The following is a 27331-nucleotide window of genomic DNA, read 5'->3' on the forward strand; positions in this document are numbered from 1 at the left end:
TAACTATATGCTTTACCTAAAAGGAAAGTTTTAAGCCTAATCTTAAAAGCAGAACGTGAAGTGCTCTAATAGGGTGATATGGTACTACAAGGTCATTAAGATAAGATGGGGCCTGATTATTTAAGACCTTGTATGTGAGGAGCAGGATTTTGAATTCAATTCTGGATTTAACAGGGAGCCAATGAAGGGAAGCCAAAACAGGAGAAATCTGCTCTCTCTTTCTAGTCCCTGTCAGGACTCTTGCTGCAGCATTTTGGATTAGCTGAAGGCTTTTCGGGGAGTTTTTAGGACTTCTTGATAATAATGAATTACAGTCGTCCAGCCTGGAAGTAATAAATGCATGAACTAGTTTTTCAGCGTCACTCTGAGACAGGATATTTCTAATGATGCTGCCTAAGGGAAGCATGTATAATGTAAACAGAGTTGGTCCTAGCACTGAACCCTGTGGAAACCATAAAGCAGAGAACTTTCTAAACCTGATGTATTTGATGAAATTGGGGAATTTATGTGACCTGTCCTTGATGTCTCTGCATTTCATTGTGGATCATTGCTATATTTCATTGTTGAATCTATGATTTCTGTGCTCTAAGGGAGAGTTAGTTTTATCTGTTTTGTTTTCAGTTTTCAGTTCAGTCATGTTTAATATTTACTCTTACCTTCATTGTGTCCCTGTGTCTCAGCAATTAACAGAAAACTAACAGTCACTGAATATTGTATGATGAAATTAACCTGGAACATTTTGCAACCATAAATGGGAAAGATTTATTTATAGTTTTACATTTTTTTTCCTGTTCCTGCTCTTGCTCATTCAATGTTCAACAGTGCAGTGTTATATTTCTGTTTCCACAGCATTACATAAAATCCCCATTTCATCCTCGAAATATAGACTGGATCATTCTGGTGGAATATGTTAATATTCAAATGTTGACCTTTGGCAAACAAGATCTCTGTGTTAGTGTCACATACAACCTTCTTTTGACAGCAGTCTTTACGAACACACTGAGGAAAGACATCAAGGAGAGAACTAACCAGATGTAAGTTTAAAGTTTTTTAAGTCATTTAATCTATGTGCATATGCACAGGTCGAGTGTAGATGATGTCGTTACTGAGTATTTCTGACAGTGTTTCTATTTTTCTGGTTTTTAAATTTTGCGACCAAATATAAAAACTAAAATATTTTACAAGAGTAATTTTTTAGTGCAGCAGAGCACTTAAATTTGTCCACGACACTCATCTAGTATGGAAGCTGTCCAGAAGACAAGAGCTAAAATTTGGGACTGATTGTGGATAAAGTTTCACTCATGATTAGCACAAAAACACAGGATCAGACCAAATCACAAAATGAGTCTGCACTGCTTTAACCAAACAAAATTTCTTCTTGAAAAACTTAAAAATCACTGAAATATATCACACAATATAAGACGCATACAAGTGTATTAAGTGGACATGAACTTGTGTTTTTGAATGACCTGGCATTTGGCACTAATTTACAAGCATTTAGCTGCACATCTTTATTCTTTCCCTCTGTCCTCCTTTTTATTCCTCTACATTACGCCGGGTGACTTGTGTACTGTAAAGTGTGGAGTCAGTTTAAAGTATTTCAGTTATTTTTATATTACTGCTTTAAGATTAAGAATATTGCTGTCTCTATGTCAGCTCAAATATATCTGACATAAAAGATGCTGTAGAGTTTCTTTCTTTTAATTCTAACTGGCAAAGGGATTTTCTCTATTCATCAGCTTTATTTCAGCTGGTTTCATGAAACCATTTAGACTACTGACACTATTTATGAACCCTGTGGCTCAAGCCGCTCAGTTCTGATCAGTTTGATTGTATGATTTATCAGATTCTTTCTCCTATCAGCAACATTAGGTCAGTGTTTCTTCTTCATGTCTCACCTGTACCACTTTATTAAAGACAAGAAGTCAATTCAATACAAATCTTTTTTTTATATATCACAACAACAATTTCCTCACAGCCCTTTATATTGTAAGGTTAAGACCCTACAATAATAAAAATGAAATGAAAACAGAGAAAACGAACATTTGCAGACCTTGCCAAAACGTTTGACATGGAAGACATGACACTCCACACAGCATAAAGTTGAAGCCTGGACTGGAATTCACGACAAACAGATAGAAACATGACAAGCCACTGGTCTCTGCCAGGCGTCAAATTATTATTTTTAAGTAGTTAGGAAAGTTTGGAGTCATAATCTTTGGTTTATCTGGGGCCAGCAGCCTAAGCAGAGAAGAGCAGACTTGCCTCTCCCCAGCCACCTAATCCAGCTCTCTTTTCACCTCGATGTTTTGGTACAGTGTCCACATCACTGCAGCCACAGCACCAATCTGTTCATAGATCACTCTCTGCCCTCACTCATCAACAAAATACTTAAACTCCTCCACTTGGGGTAATAAGTCATCGCACTCTGGGAATGCTGGTGAAGAGTTGTGAGCTGAAGATCTTGACAGTTGAGACCATGTCAGGCACCTGTGTTTGTGCCTGACATGCTCGTCCTGGGATGTTTGTCATCACATCTGTGTTATACCTGTGTCGCTGGTGTATTTTCTCGGCGGTGTGGGTCACTTCAGCTCAGTTTTCTCTGTTTTTTCTTGTCTGCTCTTTGCAGAACTTGCAGACTTTTTTATATGAGGTATTCAGATTTGATAAGACGAATGGAATACTTAGAATGTTTTATATCTTGAAATGTAGCAACCCGCCCCTCCATGTGTTACAGTGCTGAACAAAATATCTAATACTGGAAGTGCAGTTCAATGTAAAAAAACAACAAAAAACCCAAAACTAAAAAAAACTAAACAAAACATTTCAAACGTTTAACTGTAATGTTACATCACCTCACCACTCTTAGTTTATGCTTATGTGAAACAGTTTAACAGAAGCAGATTACACCTGGTGTTTGTTTAAGGAAAGCAGAAGCAGAGCTAATATTCATGAAGTCATTTAGAGTAACCTGATAAAATACTCAAGTTTGAAATGAGAGTGCTGAAAGTAGAGAGCTGACAGTCACACATTAAAGCCTTGCACATGCAGAGCATGATCTTCATCTCCCATTTCCAGCACAAAATGTATTATAAAAGCAAATTAAAGTTACAAACTCTGTCTAATTTCCATCAATGTACACATTATTTAAAATTACTCAGGTTTTTTATGTATATAAAAGTGCAGTGTAAACAAGACTACTTTAATTGATCATTTTGATTTGATAGTCCAATATCCCACCTTAACATTAAATTTTTTTAAACAATATATGAATAATAATAATAAAATAAGTGTAATCAGCCTCACACAGACACGCAGCTGGAATATCCTCCAGGCTGGCCTGCAAGTCTGAGTTGGAGAAGTGTTTAAGAGGATGGATGTTATCTACTCATTTTATGTAATGTCCATGCTCTCCCTGTGCCTCACTCCCAGATTAAGATAATGGATGAAGTTATTAAGCAACATAAATAAGGAAGACGTGTTTATATGTTTTTGCTTCTTGGACTGTTAGCAGTGCAGCGGTTTCTGCACCTTTTTTCCTGTTTCCTCATCATGTAAATGACACCTTTTAAATCCCCCCATCTGTGAGTCAGTCTGTCAGAGGAAACAGATGCACTTTTTAAAATGTCATATTCAAATCCTGACCTGGACAAAGAGAGCTCTCTTTGAGTGTATTTTAATATTTACTTGAGAGCTGTCCTCATAAACACACCGAATAGGGAAGAATTTATCACATGTAAGTTTAAAACCTTGATGTAATGTACATTTGTGTATTCAAAAAAGAAAAAAAATGGTATTGGGTCATTTTTTATTCATTTGTGTTCTAGTTTCAGTTTAGCTCAATTTCTAGGTTGCTGTTAGTACTTTGTTTCTTAATTTCTTTGTGTCGTCTTCTCCTGTGTTAAAGTTGTTGTTTATTGAGTGTTATTGGTCATGTCTTTTGACTGCCTGGTTAATGTTGTCAAGTTCGTGTCACGCCTGCGTCTTGTCATGTTTTCCTGTTTATTTTGAAAGTCCAGTTTTCATGTCTTTATGTTTTGGTTTACAGTTCCTGTACAGCATTATGTTCATCCTAGTCAGCTGAATCCTCTTGTGTTTCTCTACCTCCCCTGATCACCTCATTTTTATTTAAGTCCTTTGTCTCTTACTGTTCTTTGTCAGATCGTCTGTTATCCTCACCACAGATTTCATAGTTTTCCCTCATTGTTTCACTGTGTTTCATAGCACTTTCATAGTTCTTTCACAGAGTGCCATAGTCCTTTAGTTTACACAGTGTTCTTAGTCCCCTTAGTTTTCCCAGTTACAGTGTGTCTCTAGAGTTTTTCTCATGCCATCAGCCACAGTAAAGGCTCGCTTTATTTTTTGGAAAGTTAGTTCTGTCTCCACCATGTCTGCTTTTGGGTCGATCTCATCTACACACCGTGACAAGATTTCAAGATGAGTAACATAAATGGTTTAATCAGCCTGTTCATGAGCTGCTGTATTATTATCTATTCTGGTTTATAATGGTTCACATTTATTTCATATTTCCTACCATCTTGTCTTGATCCATCTTTTCTTTCCTGACATAAAGTGTGCATCAAAGAAGTTCTGTTTAAATCTTTGTTTCATGAGCAATAAAATATCACTTTCATCTGTCAGATCAAAGATGCAGTGGAGTCTGTATCTGCTTATTCTGATGGGTAAGTGGATTGTTTCACCAAATATACAGTTTTTAATTTAAAATGAACACAGATTAATGTTGATTTATTAAACATTTGCAATATTTTACCAGAATATTCACTGAATATAGATCATTGTTTATCTGACCAAGATTTTTCTATCATCTAATTTTTGTATTATTTCAGGTCAGTGTTGCCTCTTTACATGCTGCCTGTATGAGTACCACTTTATTAAAGAAAACAAGAGCTGGCATGAAGCACAGAAATACTGCAGAGAGAAATATACAGACCTGGCCAAAGTGTTTGACATGACAGACATGAGCAGACTCCGTAACTCCGCACAGAATCAAGGAGAAGCCTGGATTGGACTGAACAACAACACAGGTGGAAACAGGACGTGGCATTGGTCTCTGCCAGGAGTGGAATACATTCAAAATGACAGCAGCTGGAATCAGAGTGGAAGAACTGATACTGTTAAAGAACTGCCTGGGAACTGCGGGAGGAAAAGATACAATAATGGAGATAAAAAGCTGGCAGATGTTTCATGTGACAGTACTATGTGGTTCATCTGCTACGATGGTGAGGAGATGTGAATACTACTAAACGTTATTATAGTATCATGATATTAAGTAATCACATAATTGTCATTTCAGAAAAAAGTTTCAGGATACAAATAATTGAAGGATGTCATTGTGTTTTATTCTGTTGGTTTCACAGGAATGAAGAAAGACAATAAAACATTCCATTTGATTGAAACATTTATGAACTGGACAGAGGCTCAGAGCTACTGCAGATCAAATCACACTGACTTGGCCAGTGGACCCGATCAGGTAGATGGAGAAGAAATGAAGGCCCTGTTTAACAACTATACCTTTAGCGCATGGGTCGGTCTGTTCAGAGACAGCTGGAGGTGGTCAGATGGGAGTGATTCCTCTTTCAGATACTGGGATATGCAGTTATTCAATGATAAACAAAGCAACAAGACATGTGCTATGACTCTGTTAAACAGATCAGGAAAATGGAGCTCTGATGAATGTGGCAAAGAAAAACCCTTCTTCTGTTATGATGGTGAGTTTGTACAAACGTTTTCTCTGTTTTCCAAAATGAAATACCGCTGTCATTACTAGGGATGGGTATCATTTAGGTTTTATCTGATACCAGTACCAAACCGGTACTTTTGAAATGGTGCCGGTGCTTAAACGGTGCTTAAAGAATGGAGAACACACACTTTGTCCAAAAACCTCTCATGTTCAGCTGTTTTTTTGTAAAAAGATAACAATGTTAGCCTTTTCTAGAAAAGGCTAATATTGTTTTTCTAGAATTTTTTCTTGTTGTTTGTTGTTGTTTCATTGTTTTTCTAGAAAAGAAGACTTTTCTAGAAAATTCTCAGGAAGATATGTATAAGTGTAAACCTGGTCATCTATAATTTTCTTCTGCAGTTAACTTTTCTAATTTTAATTTTGGAATAAATTGAAAATAAAAGGAAAATAACTGAAACTGAACTTTAACTTCTCTTTTTAACTATTACAGATAAATTGATCCTGATCAAAGAAAACAAGACCTGGGAAGAAGCCTTGAATTACTGTGAAAACAACTACAAGGGGCTGGTTTCTATCACCAACCCTGAGGTGCAGGGATGGGTCCAGGAAACAGCCAAGGATGCTGACAGTCCCTACGTTTGGATCGGACTGAGCTACAGATGCACTCTGGGATTATGGTTGTGGGTCAGTGACTATGTAGTCTGCTATGACAAGTGGGCCACAGAGGGGAAGACTGAAGGGTGTGACATGTCTGCAGGCGTGGACAGAGGAGGACAGCATGAGTGGTTCAGTCGCAGGAATAATGAGACGTATAATTTTATTTGTTCCAAACAGTAAGTTTTAAACTTAAACTCACTTGCTGCTGGGTTAACCTGAATCTTACAGCTACTGGGTTGCCAAAGTAATCCCTGCATTTAATCTATGTCCAGTTAAAATCAAGAATGTACTCAGCTTTATAACCTGGTAAAAGAAATATATTGTTGTGTTTTTTTTATGTGCAAAGATATTTACTCAGTCGTTTTATGAACACAATGTCTCCAAGTTGTGTAGTTTTTGTAAATTTAAGTTTTCCCTGTGGATCAATGAAACCTTGCGGACATTTAAAGACAGAATAGTTTGTTTCAGATTGATTAAATGTAGATAAAAATACTAAAACGATAAAGTAGATAATAAGTAGAGTGATTGTTGAAATACTCTGAAATGTAAATACTGCTAAATTAAAAGGAAAATATAAATTAACAAAAGAGGAAGTGATGTGGACGTGAAGACACATCATTGGGTAGAAAGGTCTGTCATGGTCCCCGAGTCTTTGACTGTCTTTAGATTTTCTAAAGACAGTGTTGGCCAGAGGGGCCGATGGCGCGATATGGCAGCCTCGCTTCTGTCAGTCTGCCCCAGGGCAGCTGTGGCTACAACCGTAGCTTGCCTCCACCAGTGTGTGAATGTGAGAGTGAATGAATAGTGGCATTGTAAAGCGCTTTGGGTGCCTTGAAAAGCGCTATATAAATCCACTCCATTATTATTATTATTATTATTATTTCTCTACGTTTGTGTTTTTGCTGAACTTTGGATTATGGTTGTGTTTTCTGGGTTGTTGATATTTAACTTCCTGTTATTTCCTTTTTATTTCCTTTATAAATGATACAAATGTCTTTGAGATTATTTGATGTCTTTAATTCTGAGCTTCTGTTCAAAGATCTTCAGATTCTTTCTGTGTTTTGTGGGTTTATGACGTCCTCGTAGTTTTAGGTTTGTTGATCTCCTTTTGTGCTCCATTCTGTTCTTCAGTCTCATGTTTGTCTTCTGTCTCTGTCAACTTCATATCTTTGAGTCTTGGTCTCAGCTTTTGTTATTTCCTGTTTTATTTTGATGTTCTGTTGTGACTCGTGTTTTGTGTTTAGTTCTACTTCCCCTGGCTCATCCTCTGTCATTAGTTTCAGCTGTCCTGACCTGTTTCCTCTCCCCTCATTATCTGCTGTGTATTATTGTCTCAGTCTCTGCTTGTCCTTTTGTGGTTGTTTTGGAAGAGTTATTGTTTTGGATTATTTGTGGCTGATCTGTGGTGATTTTCTGTCTTATGAAAACTTATCATTAAAGATCCTTAAGTTTATATCAGTCTCCCGAGTCCTGCATTTGGGTCCACATCCTGTCTGCCACACACGGTTTTGACAAAGTCACAGAATCCAGTATACTGCTGATCGATGTATAGCTGCGTTAATTACTTGCCTGCAGGTGGCTGCAAGGAGTGACTGATGACTATTAAGGCCTTTCAGCATGAAATAGTGCATTTATAAATGTATATAAATATAAATGTTTTCTGTAATTTGTTGAATAATTGTGTGAGTCAGCGTATAAAATAAGTAAAATGTTAAATACCTGCTAGACTGAAAAAAGTCTGCTCTGATGATAACCAGGGTGCAGAGGAATGATCAGGAAAGCAAAATAAATCTGTGGTTTTGTATTAACTGTGAGTGCTGAATGAGGTGTAATAATGTGAGACTGCACAGTTTATCTGAAAAATATTGATGACAAAGTGAATTTTACTTATTTACAGAAGACCTTTGGGTAGAGCAGGACAAAGAACGAGTAAGAAGGCTCCTCACATCCCAGACATGAATTGCTCATTTCTCCTCTGTCAAGTGCCCACTCATCTTTAGATATTCAATCTCTGTGTTTACATAAAATCCATGTTATCTAGCCAGGCCCTATGATCCTCTCCATCTCCAACCATTGTCTTGATCCTGGTGAGTAGCTGAAAAATTTCACCAGCTTCCTCAGTCGCCTTGGTATCCGCCCCTGGGCAGGGCCGTCAGATCTTCAATAGCTCCACTTGCCTGGAGGTGATTTGAGGTAATCAGGCTGGAGAGATTTAAGGCCTATGCTGACGTTCCTCCTCGGCCAGTTTGTCAACTACTTTATTTTTGTAGCCAGCTTTAATGTTCAATGTTCTGTTTGCCAAGTCCCACTTTTACCTCCAAATTAAGCTCATGTCTTGGACCTTGAGTAATCTACCTTTCCTCTGAAAATCTCTCCATGCCTCACCTGCCTGCCCTTCTTCCATCACACTCCCTACGGAAATCAAGTCAGCCAACTCACACTGTCTAACTCACCTGGACTCACGCCGCCTCTCCCTCCAAGCATCTTTCACTCCGCCTGCGAGTAAGCTTCAAATACATCTGTGATCACCTTCTCTAGGGCTCATTTTTTGTCACTATTCAAACACTGCTCAACTCTCTCCTCAGTGTGATCACAGAACGTAACCAGCCACGCTCCAGTTACTCTTCCAAGCCCAATTTTCCCCACTCAGCCCCCACGACCACGTTAACATGCTACGCCAAGCCTCTGTTGCATTCTGAGCTTTGTTGTGTTCAGCTACAGACAAATATTGACTTGTGCTAGTACAATAAAACACATTGTTAAAACTTTCTCGCCACCTCTGCTCTGGGTTTCTGCATTTGGGTTCAGTTTTGGTACCGGCCTTCTGCCCCTGTGACAACCATTTGCCCACTTTTAATTAAGGCAAAGGTTTTTTCATTTTATGTCTTCATTTAATACTAGTTTACAATCGCATTTTTACTATATCATACACCTTAAAATTCAGACACTCAGAGATGAGTGTGTCCTGTGCTGTCAGTCACACAAACACACATACACTTATATATATATACGTCTTACAAAATCGTTCTATTTCATTGGACTGAATTTTAAAATCCAAAAATGACTCATAAAGTAAAAGGTAGTGATGGTCTGTCGGCTCATGTGTGGAAAAAAAATAAACAATCAGCACACTGCTTCAGAAACACTTTGCAGGGGCTTGGGTCGTCTGAGCAGAGTCACGTGATCAGCGACGTCCGACGCTTTATTCAGCACTCTACTGCTTTAGTACCTGATCCATTGGTTTATAACAAATTGAATCATTGGTGGGATTTGTGCTGTGTTTTTGTGATTTTGTGCGAGAGGGAGCGAGCTAATTGTGTGTAAGATAATTAGAGACATCTAATAGGCTCTGCCTATTCCCGAATAAAACCATTTCATCAGCAATTTTGCTCCCTGGTCTGAAATCTACATAAGAAATAAACAATACATATATGTGTATAATTATAGAAGTTATTTTATTATATATAAACATACCTGTCCACTGGTTAATTACATAATCACGTGAAGGAAGGGGCTTCATGGCACAAGCAATCTCCCAAACTATTATAAGTCCATGTTCAACATTGTTAATATAGCAGAGAACACACAATGGCACATGTTTCAACAAGGGTGGTTTATTCATCTAAAGGATTTATTATGAAAATAGACATAACACAACCCCCTCCCCCTCCAAAAATAAATAAAAAATACACGTTCAAAGCACCATATCAGCCTGATATCAATCTAAGTTGTATATTCAAGCTGCTCTTTATATTATGGGCCATCAGAGGTCACCAAAGAGGACTGTTTTGACAAGTAATGAACTGTTTTTCTATACATGTTTCAGAAAGCTTAATGTGGCTATGACTACTAAAAGCCTTACCGTTACGCCTATCCATTGAATAATTAATTTCCATTAAACACAACAAGTGGAGGCTACACACTGATGATGTCACGACAATAAAACAATAAAGAGAGCACAATCATTCATGATCAAGCAACAATAATTTGAATTGGGAAAATGTTCCTTCTCAAGTTCTGTTTCCAGTGTTCACATTGACTATGACAGTCAAACAGTGCCATCTAGTGGCTATACAGGTAAAGTATACAGCAGAGTAAACGTGTATTACATTTCTAATGCGACTACAGATTTGACTCTTACACTTTATCTACAGCAAATACACATAACACACAACACTAATGTTATTTTACAGATATCTACTACAGACCACCACAGCGTCTTTAAAGGTTTAGAAGGAAACAATGGAAGTCTAATGAATGCTGATGTAGAAGCCAACAGACAGTTTATTCTCTATGCTTCATGCACATTTGCTGCTGTGAGAGAGGTCAGGAGAGAGCAGTCAGATTGTTGGAGCTGACTGAAAATCGAACAGGACTTTTTGGGACTGTGCTGAAACGTGTTTAACTGTGAGGCTGATATGGTCAGGGTTATTGTACTGAACTAAAACTATAATCAAAACCTGGAATTGAAAAAAAAAAAAAACTAAAATAAAAATAAAAACTGACATTTGAAAAAAATAAATAAAACTTATTGAAACAATTTTATAAAAAAATAGAAAAATTATCTATCCATACACACATTTTCTCCCACTTGTTTCCACTTATTTCTCACTTGCACTTCCTACTTGGGTGTGCAGGCTAGAGTCGAGGTGACAGGCAGATTACATCATATCTGAGTATTGAATTATGTCTCCATAATTTAGATTTCTTTATAAAAATACTTTGTACATAGTAAAATATAAGATGTATAAATAAAATTGAATTTATGGAATTGAATGTACGTGTACATTTTCATGGGTTTTGATCTTCTTTTAATGCCAATCATTTTATTTTATGTCCTTGACGTCTCTGCATTTCATAGGGAACCAGTCCTATATTGTATTTTTGAATCTGCCATTTCTGTGCTGTAAGAGACACTTAGTTTTATCTGTTTCGTTTTCAGTTTTGAGTTTAGTATTTACTGTTCTTACCTCCTTTGTGTCGTCGTGTCTCATCATTTAACAGAAACTCTAACAGTGTCACTGAACATTGAATTTAACCTGGAGCATTGAACTATAAATGGGAAAGATTTATGTGTAGTTATACATTTTCTTTCCTCTTCCTGCTCTTGCTCGTTCGATATTCAACAGTGAGTGTTATATTTCTGTTTTCCACATGATTACATAAAATCCCTGTTTCATATCTGACATACACACTGGATCATTCTGCTGGAATATTTCAATATTCAAATCCTGACCTTTGGCAAACAAAATCTCTGTGTTAGTGTCGCATACAACCTGCTTTTGACAGCAGTCTTTACGAACACACTGAGGAGAGACATCAAGGAGAGAACTAACCAGATGTAAGTTTAAAGTTTTTTAAGTCATTTAATCTATGTGCATATGCACAGGTCGAGTGTAGATGATGTCGTTACTGAGTATTTCTGACAGTGTTTCTATTTTTCTGGTTTTTAAATTTTGCGACCAAATATAAAAACTAAAATATTTTAGTGCAGCAGAGTACTTAAATTTGTCCACGACACTCATCTAGTATGGAAGCTGTCCAGAAGACAAGAGCTAAAATTTGGGACTGATTGTGGATAAAGTTTCACTCATGATTAGCACAAAAACACAGGATCAGACCAAATCACAAAATGAGTCTGCACTGCTTTAACCAAACAAAATTTCTTCTTGAAAAACTTAAAAATCACTGAAATATATCACACAATATAAGACGCATACAAGTGTATTAAGTGGACATGAACTTGTGTTTTTGAATGACCTGGCATTTGGCACTAATTTACAAGCATTTAGCTGCACATCTTTATTCTTTCCCTCTGTCCTCCTTTTTATTCCTCTACATTACGCCGGGTGACTTGTGTACTGTAAAGTGTGGAGTCAGTTTAAAGTATTTCAGTTATTTTTATATTACTGCTTTAAGATTAAGAATATTGCTGTCTCTATGTCAGCTCAAATATATCTGACATAAAAGATGCTGTAGAGTTTCTTTCTTTTAATTCTAACTGGCAAAGGGATTTTCTCTATTCATCAGCTTTATTTCAGCTGGTTTCATGAAACCATTTAGACTACTGACACTATTTATGAACCCTGTGGCTCAAGCCGCTCAGTTCTGATCAGTTTGATTGTATGATTTATCAGATTCTTTCTCCTATCAGCAACATTAGGTCAGTGTTTCTTCTTCATGTCTCACCTGTACCACTTTATTAAAGACAAGAAGTCAATTCAATACAAATCTTTTTTTATATATATCACAACAACAATTTCCTCACAGCCCTTTATATTGTAAGGTTAAGACCCTACAATAATAAAAATGAAATGAAAACAGAGAAAACGAACATTTGCAGACCTTGCCAAAACGTTTGACATGGAAGACATGACACTCCACACAGCATAAAGTTGAAGCCTGGACTGGAATTCACGACAAACAGATAGAAACATGACAAGCCACTGGTCTCTGCCAGGCGTCAAATTATTATTTTTAAGTAGTTAGGAAAGTTTGGAGTCATAATCTTTGGTTTATCTGGGGCCAGCAGCCTAAGCAGAGAAGAGCAGACTTGCCTCTCCCCAGCCACCTAATCCAGCTCTCTTTTCACCTCGATGTTTTGGTACAGTGTCCACATCACTGCAGCCACAGCACCAATCTGTTCATAGATCACTCTCTGCCCTCACTCATCAACAAAATACTTAAACTCCTCCACTTGGGGTAATAAGTCATCGCACTCTGGGAATGCTGGTGAAGAGTTGTGAGCTGAAGATCTTGACAGTTGAGACCATGTCAGGCACCTGTGTTTGTGCCTGACATGCTCGTCCTGTGATGTTTGTCATCACATCTGTGTTATACCTGTGTCGCTGGTGTATTTTCTCGGCGGTGTGGGTCACTTCAGCTCAGTTTTCTCTGTTTTTTCTTGTCTGCTCTTTGCAGAACTTGCAGACTTTTTTATATGAGGTATTCAGATTTGATAAGACGAATGGAATACTTAGAATGTTTTATATCTTGAAATGTAGCAACCCGCCCCTCCATGTGTTACAGTGCTGAACAAAATATCTAATACTGGAAGTGCAGTTCAATGTAAAAAAACAACAAAAAACCCAAAACTAAAAAAAACTAAACAAAACATTTCAAACGTTTAACTGTAATGTTACATCACCTCACCGCTCTTAGTTTATGCTTATGTGAAACAGTTTAACAGAAGCAGATTATATCTGGTGTTTGTTTAAGGAAAGCAGAAGCAGAGCTAATATTCATGAAGTCATTTAGAGTAACCTGATAAAATACTCAAGTTTGAAATGAGAGTGCTGAAAGTAGAGAGCTGACAGTCACACATTAAAGCCTTGCACATTCAGAGCATGATCGTCATCTCCCATTTCCAGCACAAAATGTATTATAAAAGCAAATTAAAGTTACAAACTCTGTCTAATTTCCATCAATGTACACATTATTTAAAATTACTCAGGTTTTTTATGTATATAAAAGTGCAGTGTAAACAAGACTACTTTAATTGATCATTTTGATTTGATAGTCCAATATCCCACCTTAACATTACATTTTTTTAAACAATATATGAATAATAATAATAAAATAAGTGTAATCAGCCTCACACAGACACGCAGCTGGAATATCCTCCAGGCTGGCCTGCAAGTCTGAGTTGGATAAGTGTTTAAGAGGATGGATGTTATCTACTCATTTTATGTAATGTCCATGCTCTCCCTGTGCCTCACTCCCAGATTAAGATAATGGATGAAGTTATTAAGCAGCATAAATAAGGAAGACGTGTTTATATGTTTTTGCTTCTTGGACTGTTAGCAGTGCAGCGGTTTCTGCACCTTTTTTCCTGTTTCCTCATCATGTAAATGACACCTTTTAAATCCCCCATCTGTGAGTCAGTCTGTCAGAGGAAACAGATGCACTTTTTAAAATTTAATATTCAAATCCTGACCTGGACAAAGAGAGCTCTCTTTGAGTGTATTTTAATATTTACTTGAGAGCTGTCCTCATAAACACACCGAATAGAGAAGAATTTATCACATGTAAGTTTAAAACCTTGATGTAATGTACATTTGTGTATTCAAAAAAGAAAAAAAATGGTATTGGGTCATTTTTTATTCATTTGTGTTCTAGTTTCAGTTTAGCTCAATTTCTAGGTTGCTGTTAGTACTTTGTTTCTTAATTTCTTTGTGTCGTCTTCTCCTGTGTTAAAGTTGTTGTTTATTGAGTGTTATTGGTCATGTCTTTTGACTGCCTGGTTAATGTTGTCAAGTTCGTGTCACGCCTGCGTCTTGTCATGTTTTCCTGTTTATTTTGAAAGTCCAGTTTTCATGTCTTTATGTTTTGGTTTACAGTTCCTGTACAGCATTATGTTCATCCTAGTCAGCTGAATCCTCTTGTGTTTCTCTACCTCCCCTGATCACCTCATTTTTATTTAAGTCCTTTGTCTCTTACTGTTCTTTGTCAGATCGTCTGTTATCCTCACCACAGATTTCATAGTTTTCCCTCATTGTTTCACTGTGTTTCATAGCACTTTCATAGTTCTTTCACAGAGTGCCATAGTCCTTTAGTTTACACAGTGTTCTTAGTCCCCTTAGTTTTCCCAGTTCCAGTGTGTCTCTAGAGTTTTTCTCATGCCATCAGCCACAGTAAAGGCTCGCTTTATTTTTTGGGAAGTTAGTTCTGTCTCCACCATGTCTGCTTTTGGGTCGATCTCATCTACACACCGTGACAAGATTTCAAGATGAGTAACATAAATGGTTTAATCAGCCTGTTCATGAGCTGCTGTATTATTATCTATTCTGGTTTATAATGGTTCACATTTATTTCATATTTCCTACCATCTTGTCTTGATCCATCTTTTCTTTCCTGACATAAAGTTTGCATCAAAGACGTTCTGTTTAAATCTTTGTTTCCTTGAGTAATAAAACATCACTTTAATCTGTCAGATCAAAGATGCAGTGGAGTCTGTATCTGCTTATTCTGATGGGTAAGTGGATTGTTTCACCAAATATACAGTTTTTAATTTAAAATGAACACAGATTAATGTTGATTTATTAAACATTTGCAATATTTTACCAGAATATTCACTGAATATAGATCATTGTTTATCTGACCAAGATTTTTCTATCATCTAATTTTTGTATTATTTCAGGTCAGTGTTGCTTCTTTACATGCTGCCTGTATGAGTACCACTTTATTGAAGAAAACAAGAGCTGGCATGAAGCACAGAAATACTGCAGAGAGAAATATACAGACCTGGCCAAAGTGTTTGACATGACAGACATGAGCAGACTCCGTAACTCCGCACAGAATCAAGGAGAAGCCTGGATTGGACTGAACAACAACACAGGTGGAAACAGGACGTGGCGTTGGTCTCTGCCAGGAGTGGAATACATTCATAATGACAGCAGCTGGAATCAGAGTGGAAGAACTGATACTGTTAAAGAACTGCCTGGGAACTGCGGGAGGAAAAGATACAATAATGGAGATAAAAAGCTGGCAGATGTTTCATGTGACATTACTATGTGGTTCATCTGCTACGATGGTGAGGAGATGTGAATACTACTAAACGTTATTATAGTATCATGATATTAAGTAATCACATAATTGTCATTTCAGAAAAAAAGTTTCAGGATACAAATAATTGAAGGATTTCATTGTGTTTTATTCTGTTGGTTTCACAGGAATGAAGAAAGACAATAAAACATTCCATTTGATTGAAACATTTATGAACTGGACAGAGGCTCAGAGCTACTGCAGATCAAATCACACTGACTTGGCCAGTGGATTCGATCAGGTAGATGGAGAAGAAATGAAGACCCTGGTTACGGCTAAGCACTCTCAGTTTAGCGCATGGGTCGGTCTGTTCAGAGACAGCTGGAGGTGGTCAGATGGGAGTGATTCCTCTTTCAGATACTGGGATATGGAGTTATTCAATGATGAACAAAGCAACAAGACATGTGCTATGACTCTGTTAAACAGATCAGGAAAATGGAGCTCTGATGAATGTGGCAAAGAAAAACCCTTCTTCTGTTATGATGGTGAGTTTGTACAAACGTTTTCTCTGTTTTCCAAAATGAAATACCGCTGTCATTACTAGGGATGGGTATCATTTAGGTTTTATCCGATACCAGTACCAAACCGGTACTTTTGAAATGGTGCCGGTGCTTAAACGGTGCTTAAAGAATGGAGAACACACACTTTGTCCAAAAACCTCTCATGTTCAGCTGTTTTTTTGTAAAAAGATAACAATGTTAGCCTTTTCTAGAAAAGGCTAATATTGTTTTTCTAGAATTTTTTCTTGTTGTTTGTTGTTGTTTCATTGTTTTTCTAGAAAAGAAGACTTTTCTAGAAAATTCTCAGGAAGATATGTATAAGTGTAAACCTGGTCATCTATAATTTTCTTCTGCAGTTAACTTTTCTAATTTTAATTTTGGAATAAATTGAAAATAAAAAGAAAATAACTGAAACTGAACTTTAACTTCTCTTTTTAACTATTACAGATAAATTGATCCTGATCAAAGAAAACAAGACCTGGGAAAAAGCCTTGAATTACTGTGAAAACAACTACAAGGGGCTGGTTTCTATCACCAACCCTGAGGTGCAGGGATGGGTCCAGGAAACAGCCAAGGATGCTGACAGTCCCTACGTTTGGATCGGACTGAGCTACAGATGCACTCTGGGATTATGGTTGTGGGTCAGTGACTACGTAGTCTGCTATGACAAGTGGGCCACAGAGGGGAAAACTGAAGGGTGTGACATGTCTGCAGGCGTGGACAGAGGAGGACAGCATGAGTGGTTCAGTCACAGGAATAATGAGACGTATAATTTTATTTGTTCCAAACAGTAAGTTTTAAACTTAAACTCACTTGCTGCTGGGTTAACCTGAATCTTACAGCTACTGGGTTGCCAAAGTAATCCCTGCATTTAATCTATGTCCAGTTAAAATCAAGAATGTACTCAGCTTTATAACCTGGTAAAAGAAATATATTGTTGTGTTTTTTTTATGTGCAAAGATATTTACTCAGTCGTTTTATGAACACAATGTCTCCAAGTTGTGTAGTTTTTGTAAATTTAAGTTTTCCCTGTGGATCAATGAAACCTAGCGGACATTTAAAAACACAGAATAGTTTGTTTCAGATGGATTAAATGTAGATAAAAATACTAAAACGATAAAGTAGATAATAAGTAGAGTGATTGTTGAAATACTCTGAAATGTAAATACTGCTAAATTAAAAGGAAAATATAAATTAACAAAAGAGGAAGTGATGTGGACGTGAAGACACATCATTGGGTAGAAAGGTCTGTCATGGTCCCCGAGTCTTTGACTGTCTTTAGATTTTCTCTACGTTTGTGTTTTTGCTGAACTTTGGATTATGGTTGTGTTTTCTGGGTTGTTGATATTTAACTTCCTGTTATTTCCTTTTTATTTCCTTTATAAATGATACAAATGTCTTTGAGATTATTTGATGTCTTTAATTCTGAGCTTCTGTTCCAAAGATCTTCAGATTCTTTCTGTGTTTTATGACGTCCTCGTGGTTTTAGGTTTGTTGATCTCCTTTTGTGCTCCATTCTGTTCTTCAGTCTCATGTTTGTCTTCTGTCTCTGTCAACTTCATATCTTTGAGTCTTGGTCTCAGTGTTTGTTATTTCCTGTTTTATTTTGATGTTCTGTTGTGACTCGTGTTTTGGGTTTTCGTTCTACTTCCCCTGTCTCATCCTCTGTGATTAGTTTCAGCTGTCCTGACCTGTTTCCTCTCCCCTCATTATCTGCTGTGTATTATTGTCTCAGTCTCTCCTTGTCCTTTGTTTCGTGCTCTCGCATAACTGTGTTTCTCCTCCTTTGTGGTTGTTTTGGAAGAGTTATTGTTTTGAATTGTCTGTGCCTGATCTGTGGTGGTTTTGTATCTTGTAGAAGTTCATCATTAAAGATGCTTGAGTTTATATCAGTTTCCCGAGTCCTGCATTTGGTTCCACATCCTGTCTGCCACACAGTTTTTGATAAAGTCACAGAATCCAGAGTACTGCTGATTGATCTACATCTGCATTTGCATTATATGTTAGCCTGTAGTTGGCAATAAATAGTGCCTTTGATGACTATTTACCCCTTATGGCATGGCTATTCAACTAAAAGGTTAGTTGGGACAGATTTTCAAACCGAGGACTTTATCTGGGCCAGATATTTTTTTTGCAGCCAGTAAGCAGCAGATCATGATCAATTTCAAACCCACACAACTGTATTGAAAAACAAGTAATTTTTTATTCAAACCTTCTTCTTTTTTTTTGCACATTTCAAATAATAACAAAAAACATGAATCCTGTCAGCTACAGTCAGGAGAAATCGCTACAGTCCAAGTTGGGATTTCTTTGAATATGATTGTGTTTTAGATAAAGCAAGTGTCTTGTAGTGGAAAGAGAAAAATTATGCGGGACATTCCTAAAGGGAAAAAAATCCCACAAACCTTAAAGTGCACTTGAAAAGCTCGGACAAGAAGGCTAACCTAGCTTACCTTGAGAAGGTAAGGGAGCACACTCAACCCTCATCCCCAGAAACAGAAGCTAACCCCAGGCAAGGCAGCGTGATGCATCCTGAGACAACTCCACAAAAAACATTAATGCAGTGCTTCCAGCAGCGACCTGATGGCTGCTGGTTGGTCAATTCGCAGGAACATCACAAGCGAGAGGAAGCGTTAGAGAAGATGTTTATTGAGACTGGGATATCTACACAACTGTGTGAGTCAGTTGCCTTCAAAAAGTTTAGCAATTCACTTGAACAAAAATTATGAACACCCGGTGTTGCAAGAATTAGTAGTCTCATTGGGGCCAAGATATATCGTTTATAGTTGCCTGGTATCAATGGTTGTTCATCTGCCCTAATTTTATTTTATTTTTTTAAAGAACCCATAGGTGGGAATGTGAGTTGTCTGTCTCTGCTTGTTAGCCCTGTGACAGACAGGCGACCTGTCCAGGGTGCAGGGTATGGTAGCTGGAATAGCAACATACCCACGGATAAGCAGAAGAGCATGACTGGTATGATGAAACTGGGATTTTGTTGCACTTAATTATTGCAAAAACGACTAAAACTATAACTGAAACTAATCAAAACTAAACTGAAACTAAGGATTTTCAAAAACTAAAAACTAAAAACTAAACTAAACTAGCAAACAAATGGTAAAAACTAATTAAAACTGATATAAAATTGAAAATCTGAAGTCAAAACTAAATAAAAATAAAAACTAATGAAAATTGCAAAACTATTAAAACCCTGAACGGGCAACCTTGCGGTTACAGATGAGCTTCCCAACCCCCTGAGCCACGGTCGCCCCTGCTGCTAGACTGAAAAAAGTCTGCTCTGATGATGACCAGGCTGCAAATGAAATGATCAGAAAACCAAAATAGATCTTTGGGCTTGTATCAACTGTGAGTGCTGAGTGTGATGTAATAACGTGGGAAATGTTCTGTTAGACTGCACAGCATATCTGAAAACTATTGGTGACGAAGTGAATTTTACTTATTTAGAGAAGACCTTTGGGTAGACCAGAAGAAAGAAGGAGTAAGAAGACTGACACTTCCTACATGCAGTGAAGCAGAACAGCTTTAAGATTATAAATGTTTTGGGGTTTTTTGGGGTTTTTTTTGTTTTTTTCACAAAAAAAAAAAAAGTTAGTTCTTGTTGTCGCGTTGTTAACATTGGTTCCCCTCTCGTGCTGTGTTTTCTCTCGTGAGTTATATTCTTGGATTTCTCAGTTTAGTTTCTTATTGTTTTGTATTCCTTCCAAGCCTGCATTAAAGCAGAGTTTTTGAGTTCAAAAAAAAAAAAAAAAAAAGATTATAAATGGGTGTGGGTCACACTCAGCCAAGATTTCGGGTGAGCTCATTGTGAATCCTAGCCCCACCCTATCATGTGATTTCCTGAGGTCAGGTGGCCCAGGATGTGAGTGGGCGTTAAGGCGTCTGGGAAGGGATCTCAAAACTGGATTATAGATGGCAGAGAGTTGGTGTCGTAAACCCCGCCTCTGTTCAAAGATGGTCGCTCACAGTGGACATAGATGGCTTCTTTCACTCCTCTTTCAAACCATCTGTCCTCTCTGTCCAAAATGTGAACATTGGCATGTTCGAAAGAGTGACCTTTGACCTTTAGATGCAGATGGACCCGTGGAGGTGGCTCTTTTATGCTGTGCCATGTGTTTATGAAGTAGCTGTTTGGTCTCTCCAATGTAGAGGTCTGGGCATTCCTCGCTACACTGTACAGCATACACTAAATTGTTAAGTTTGTGTTTTGGCGTTTTGTCTTTAGGATGAACCAGTTTTTCTCTGAGTGTGTTGCTGGTTCTGAAGTAAACTGGAGAGTCACGCGTAGAGAAAACTCTCCTGACTCAAAGAAAATTAATTTTAGCAAAATGCCTTTTAAACCAGCGACACAGAATACTTTTTCATCAAAATTGTTTGTCAATCATACTCTACTTAATACACGATCACATTCTTACTGAATCCTATAGCTTAAATGTCAGAGAGTCAGAGATCAGTGTGTCCTGTGTGATCTCATTCACTCACAAAAAACCCCCTCATACACACTAGGTTTATTTTTCCTTTGAAGCAGGCTAACCCCCTGACAGCCTCCAATTTCAGCCCGCCTCCTTTATCTCCCCTTCATAGAGAATGGCTCAAATCATTACCAAACAGCTACTGCCACTAGTCAGGTCCACTCAAGTCAGTTGGCAGCTGGACTTGAGTGGACTGCCAAATGGCTGTGACATATATCTTACACAAAACACAAAAGGATGCAATAATTGATATGGAAAATAATGCCAAGCCAATGTTTACTGGGAGAGTCTCCCAATTATTCCACACATTCTACAATATCTCTGTCTCTGCTAACATATTGATCAAACATATTGATCAAATTTATATTTTCATTCATTTTTTCAAGAAAGAATAAAGTCACCAGCAAAAGCACACAAAGAACAGAGTGATTTAGGCTCTATAAATCACATGTAACACTGGAGGTTGAGCCTTTCACTTCACTTCTGGCCGGAGAGATCTCAGTCTCCATGACACTGCCTGACAGTCTGTGTGCCTTACACAAACATAGTTAGAATTTCACAGAGCATGATATTTGTTTCCACAGCACAGAATTTGTTTATGAGCAAAAGCAGAAGTAGAGTTAGATACTCAGTCTAGCGTGCCTCGATACACAAATGTATTCAAATGACTAAAATGTTGAAAGCAGAGACTTTATCCTAGTCATCCAACAGTCCTGCATCATTTCACTAAGCATAAATTATGGAGGGCCAGGGGTGACAAAATGAATTCATTAAATATGCTAGTAAATAATTAATTGAATGTTTCATTCATTCGTTTAAATTGAAATTAATTAAATAAATATTTCAGTAATGACTTTTTGTCCATTGGTTTAATTTAAAACATGTAATAAATTATTTATGTATTTATTAACTTATTTATTTATTGTCCAGTTTATTAACTCATTCACTGCCATTGACGTCTATAGACGTCAATTACGTTTTTCAATGGGAGGGGCTAGAATACAACCTCGGGCAGCTTGTCAGTGAATTTTATTTTTTCATATATTTGTAAATAAATTGTTTTGATAAAACATAACCTTTCTCAGTGTTATTTCTGTTTTATAGAAGTGAAGAACTATTTTATATGTTAGAGGTGTCACAAAGCAAGAAATATTAGTGTCAAAGGCACTTTTCTGCTTGAAATGTATTTTTCACAAAAAGCTCGTTTTCTCCCTTTTTTTGGTCAAAACAGGCATTTTTGGTGGAACCCACCTCTCTTCTACAGATGATTACTAAAGAATGGAAAATGGTAGAAACAAGCTTTTTTTTTTGGATGAAAGAAGAAAGTCTGTTCTTCATTTTGGTAGGTTCAGCGTTTATATGATCATAACACACAGTTTTCTGTGGCTCTTCAAAAATGAGTAAAAATGCTCAAAAACCCTGGCAGTGGGGAGTTACCTGATTTGAAAATGGCTGGCAGTGAATGAGTTAATTAATGATAGGGATAAACTGATCAGATATAAAGTATCGGTATCGGTCTGATCCTGAATTAAATTACTGGATCAGATATTTGAGAGAAAAACAAAAAAGTAAACCGATCCATTAAATATCCCAAAAGCACCTCATAAAACGTGCGACATGGCGTAACCTTAGCAGTTGGAGCAGTATACTTAGATTAAGAGTTCTTTCCAAAATTTTAAATAAAAAGATCAGTATCGCTGAACTGTGAAATATTTTTGGGTGCAGTGCAATTTTCGCATACAAGAATAATAGAATAGCCTCAGTGTTTTGTTTTTTAAAAAGCAGCAAGACATTGAAAAACAGTTTTATTGATTATTAAATGGATCGACTATAGCGGATTCATATCAGTATCGGCAGATGTCCAAATTTATGATATTGGTATCGGATTAACTGTGCCTCACACCCAGTTTAAGATAATGGATGAATGTTTATATGTTCTGGCTTGGTGAACAGCTAGCAGCATAGTGTTTTCTGCCCCTTTTTCCTGTTTACTCATAATGACGCCTTTCATAACTGGAACATACAAATCCCTTCATCAGTGGATCATTCATTCAGGGGAAAGTCACACTCTTGTACTTTGATATTCAAATCCGATAGACTACAAAGAGAGCTCCCTTTTAGTGTATATCAATATTTACTTGAGAGCTGTCTTCATGAAGACATCAAATAGAAAAAAAATGTCTCATGTAATTTTAAAACTTGTAATATAATTTCATGTTTGTGGTACAGAGGTGATGTGTAGAGAATATTTGAGATAGTTTTTCTCTTTGTACTCAGAAAAAAAATATTAGATTTATGTTACGCAACTCTTATTGAAAAGAGGAACTAGCATAAAATGTTTATCAGCTTGTTCATGAGCTGCTGAAATAATAAAAATGAATGATTGTGTCTAGGGCAACACGGTGGTTAGCTCTGTTGCCTCACAGCAGGAAGGCCTTGAGTTCAATTCCACCATCAGGCCAGGGTCTTTCTGTGTGGAGTGCATGTTCTTACCGTGTTTGCGTGGGTAGGTTAATTGGAATCTCTAAACTTCCCACAGGTGTGAGTGTCAATGTGTTGTTAATGTGTTGCGACAGACTGGCAACATGTCTCTCATCCTAAGACAGCTGAAATAGGCTCCAGCCCTCCCGCGACCCTCGAAAGGATAGGTGGCAGAGAATGAATGGATGAATTCATATCAAGGAATAATAATGTCCTTGTCCTAATCATGTTTATGAGATGATTAGGTTCTCCTCTTGGATTCACTGAGTCTTCTCATGTCTGACAGTTTTAACCTGTACTGTTTAATTTCTTTAATCAGGCTTTTATGTATGTCATATTTCTGTTTTTTGTGGTGTAATTGCATTGTACAGTAGATGTTAATGCAGCCGGTCAGTGTAGTTAGGCTGATGGCAGCTAGAGGGCGAGACCGGTGTGTTTCTGTATAGAATGTTATGTTATGTGGGGGCAGAGCAAGAACAAGAAAATAAAGTGTGGTTATGAATCGTACAGTGGACCCGCGTATAATTGAATAACACGACATGGTGTCAGAAGTCCTGTACTGATCCATATAACCTCGACTGAACGAACCTGTGTCTGGCGGAGCTCGCGGGATAACGAGGGGAGAATATGGCGGATGAGACTGCACAGAGAGCACCGGCGGGGCCGAGCGCGACATTCAGCATCCAGCCACCGGAATCCTTCGACTTTTCAAAACCGCAGGAGTGGTCCAAATGGATACGGAGGTTCGAGAGATTCCGTCTCGCCAGTAATTTGAACGTCAGCTCGGAGGAAAACCAAGTCAACACGTTGATTTACTGCATGGGAGATGAGGCGGACGATGTGCTTCGCGGTCTGAGTTTAACAGCGGAGCAAAGGACAACGTACGAGGGGGTACGTGATGGTTTCCAGGCTTTTTTCATTGTGAAGAAAAATGTGATCTATGAGCGCGCCAAATTCAATATGCGCCGACAGGGAGACAATGAGACAGTGGATGCTTTTGTGACAGCACTGTATGCGCTAGCAGAACATTGCAACTATGGAGTGCTACATGATGAGCTGATACGTGATAGGCTCGTTGTCGGTCTCACGGACAAACGGCTGTCAGAACGCATGCAGCTTGACCCAGATTTGACTTTGCAGAGGGCTATCAACATGGCGAGGCAAAGTGAAGAGGTAAAGCGACAACAATCCTCCTTGCGAGGTGACTCTAGAGGTGAGGCTAGCGATGCTAAGTCGGTAGATAGAGTGCATAAAACCAGTCGTAAGCCTGTTAGAACCAAACTACTCCAGACTAATAGTCGTCAAGCTAAAACATGTAGATTCCGAGAAGACGGCAAAAAAGGGCCAACCTGTCAGAAATGTGGTGGCGCTCCATCCCATTCAAAGCAGGATTGTCCAGCGAATGAAGTGAAATGCCATGCATGTGGGAAAAAAGGACATTACAGGCGTGTATGCAGGGCACCAAAAACAGTGCATGAGCTTGAAGAGGATGAACACGGTTTGTTCCTGGGCAGTGTTAAGTGTGAGGGTGAGCCGTGGACTGTCGACTTAAGCATAAACAACAAAAACGTGTCATTTAAAATTGATACAGGTGCCGATGTGACAGTCCTACCCCTTAAGGTGTTTAAGGAGCTCTACAGACACAACCACCCCCCCAGTCTCCACAAATCAACCAAGGCTCTGCTGGGTCCCGGGAGGAGTCGTTTGGATGTCGTTGGTGTCAGTGAGCTTGCACTGAGGAAGGGAGACAAAGAAATACTTGAGGATGTCTTTGTCATCAGACACCTGCACACTGCTTTGCTGGGGAGACCTGCTATTAGCAAGCTGGAGCTTGTGGCTCGTCTGGAGAGCATAACTATAGAGACGCTTAAAAAGTGCTACCCAAAGCTGTGCAGTGGTCTCGGTGAAGTACGTCAGCCGTACGACATCAAACTGAAACCTGGAGCTCAACCTTTTTCCTTGAAGACGCCACGGAGAATCCCGTTGCCTCTGATGGACAAAGTTAAGCAGGAGCTGGCCCGTATGGAAGAACTAGGGGTGATCAGCAGGATTGAGGAGCCAACTGATTGGTGCTCAGGCATGGTGGTGGTACCGAAGAAGACAGAAGATGTACGCATATGTGTCGACCTTACACACCTCAATGAGTCTGTGTGTCGAGAGAAGTACATACTGCCATCGGTGGAGGAAACATTGGGCAGATTGGCTGGTGCCAGCATATTCAGCAAGCTGGACGCTAACATGGGGTTTTGGCAGATACCTCTGACGGAAAACTCAGCCAAATACACCACTTTCATCACACCGTTTGGGCGTTATTACTTCAAGAGACTGCCCTTCGGGATTGCTTCAGCACCGGAGCATTTCCAGAACAGGATGGTCACAGAGGTCACAGATGGTATGGAAGGGGTGGTTTGCCACATGGACGACGTGCTGGTCTGGGGCAGAACGCAGGAAGAGCATGACTCTCGCCTACACGCTGTGCTGGGCAGGATCCAAAAAGCTGGCATCACCCTAAACATTAACAAGTGCGACATCGCGAAACAGCAGGTGACGTTTTTAGGGCATGTTCTCTCAGCCAGCGGTATCAGCCCTGACCCAAGCAAGACCCAGGCTGTGAGGGAGATGAAGGAGCCACAAAGTGTGAGTGAGTTAAGGAGCTTTCTGGGAATGGTTAACCAGCTTGGAAAGTTTATCCCACAGCTCGCAGAGAGGGACAAACCTCTAAGAGACTTATTGTCTAAGAAAAACTGCTGGAGATGGGACATTGACCAGGCTAGAGCATTTCAGAACCTGAAGGATGCGCTCACATCACCGCCAGTGTTGGCCATGTATGACCCAAGCCGTGACTGCAAGGTGTCAGCGGACGCATCATCGTATGGCTTAGGGGGTGTGTTGCTTCAAAGATGGGATGAGGAGTGGAGACCTGTTGCCTACGCGTCACGCTCCCTCACTGCAACGGAACAGAGATACGCTCAGGTTGAAAAGGAGGCTTTAGGTCTGACCTGGGCTTGTGAGCGGTTCCGCAACTTTCTTATTGGCAAACACTTTCAAATGGAGACAGACCATAAGCCGCTGCTAAGTCTGCTGGGGGCACAAACTCTGGATGCGCTCCCTCCCAGAATTCAACGCTTTAGGATGCGCCTCATGCGATATTCCTACTCGATTTCGCATGTACCAGGCAAACACCTGTGGACAGCTGACACGCTCTCACGATCTCCAGTGAAAGCAAAAGAAACACTTCAAGACAAGGAGTTGTTGGAGAGCACAAATATTTACGTGGACATGTTGATGGACAATCTGCCAGCTAGCAACAATTTCTTGGAGCAGCTGAGAGAAGAGCTGGAGAGGGACAGCGTATGTGCTCGCGTGATGCAGCTGTGCGAGGAAGGATGGCCCACACATTTCAACAGCGAACCAGCGCTAAGACTGTACTGGGCAGAACGGGCGTTCCTCACCGTACATGATGGTCTGCTAATCAAAGGGGACAGGTTGGTTATACCTGCAACTATGAGAATTGATGTGCTCACCAGACTGCACGAAGGTCACCAGGGAGTGGTTAAGTGCAGACAGCGAGCACGACAGTCGGTTTGGTGGCCAGGGCTAAGCCAGCAGATAAATGAGCTTGTCCTTAACTGTCGGACATGTTGCCAAGTGAGAGAAAACCACACAGAACCGCTGATGCCATCACAGTATCCGGGGCGGCCGTGGCAAAAGCTAGGAGCCGATCTGTTTATGCTGAGAGGGAAAACCTACCTTCTTGTCGTGGATTATGCCTCAAGATTTGTTGAGATTGCCCCTCTCACACCTTCAAGGTCAGAGGACGCGATCCATCATCTCAAAGGGATTTTTGCACGACATGGGATCCCCGAGCAGCTGGTAACAGATAATGGGCCACAGTTTTCAGGGGCAGCTTTTGAGACATTTGCAAAAGTGTATGGCTTCTGTCACATTACAAGCAGCCCGAA

The 27331-nt window shown here is 38.9% G+C and overlaps 2 protein-coding genes across 2 annotated transcripts; both read left to right on the forward strand.

Moving 5' to 3' along the window:
• The first annotated feature begins 988 nt into the window (after window positions 1-988).
• LOC309703974 (macrophage mannose receptor 1-like) lies at window positions 989-6786 on the forward strand. Its single transcript, XM_082528919.1, has 5 exons — window positions 989-1034; window positions 4642-4682; window positions 4848-5240; window positions 5379-5729; window positions 6192-6786. Exons 2-5 carry the CDS (start codon window positions 4649-4651, stop codon window positions 6536-6538), a joined length of 1125 nt encoding a protein of 374 aa, XP_082385045.1. The 5' UTR covers window positions 989-1034; window positions 4642-4648; the 3' UTR covers window positions 6539-6786.
• A 4865-nt stretch (window positions 6787-11651) lies between these two features.
• LOC309703973 (macrophage mannose receptor 1-like) lies at window positions 11652-18288 on the forward strand. Its single transcript, XM_082528918.1, has 5 exons — window positions 11652-11699; window positions 15292-15332; window positions 15498-15890; window positions 16030-16386; window positions 16849-18288. The coding sequence occupies exons 2-5, from the start codon at window positions 15299-15301 to the stop codon at window positions 17193-17195; spliced, it is 1131 nt and encodes a 376-aa protein (XP_082385044.1). The 5' UTR covers window positions 11652-11699; window positions 15292-15298; the 3' UTR covers window positions 17196-18288.
• Window positions 18289-27331: the final 9043 nt, after the last annotated feature.

This window comes from Aulonocara stuartgranti (assembly GCF_965226115.1).
Source record: "Aulonocara stuartgranti genome assembly, chromosome: 3".
Taxonomy (NCBI): domain Eukaryota; kingdom Metazoa; phylum Chordata; class Actinopteri; order Cichliformes; family Cichlidae; genus Aulonocara; species Aulonocara stuartgranti.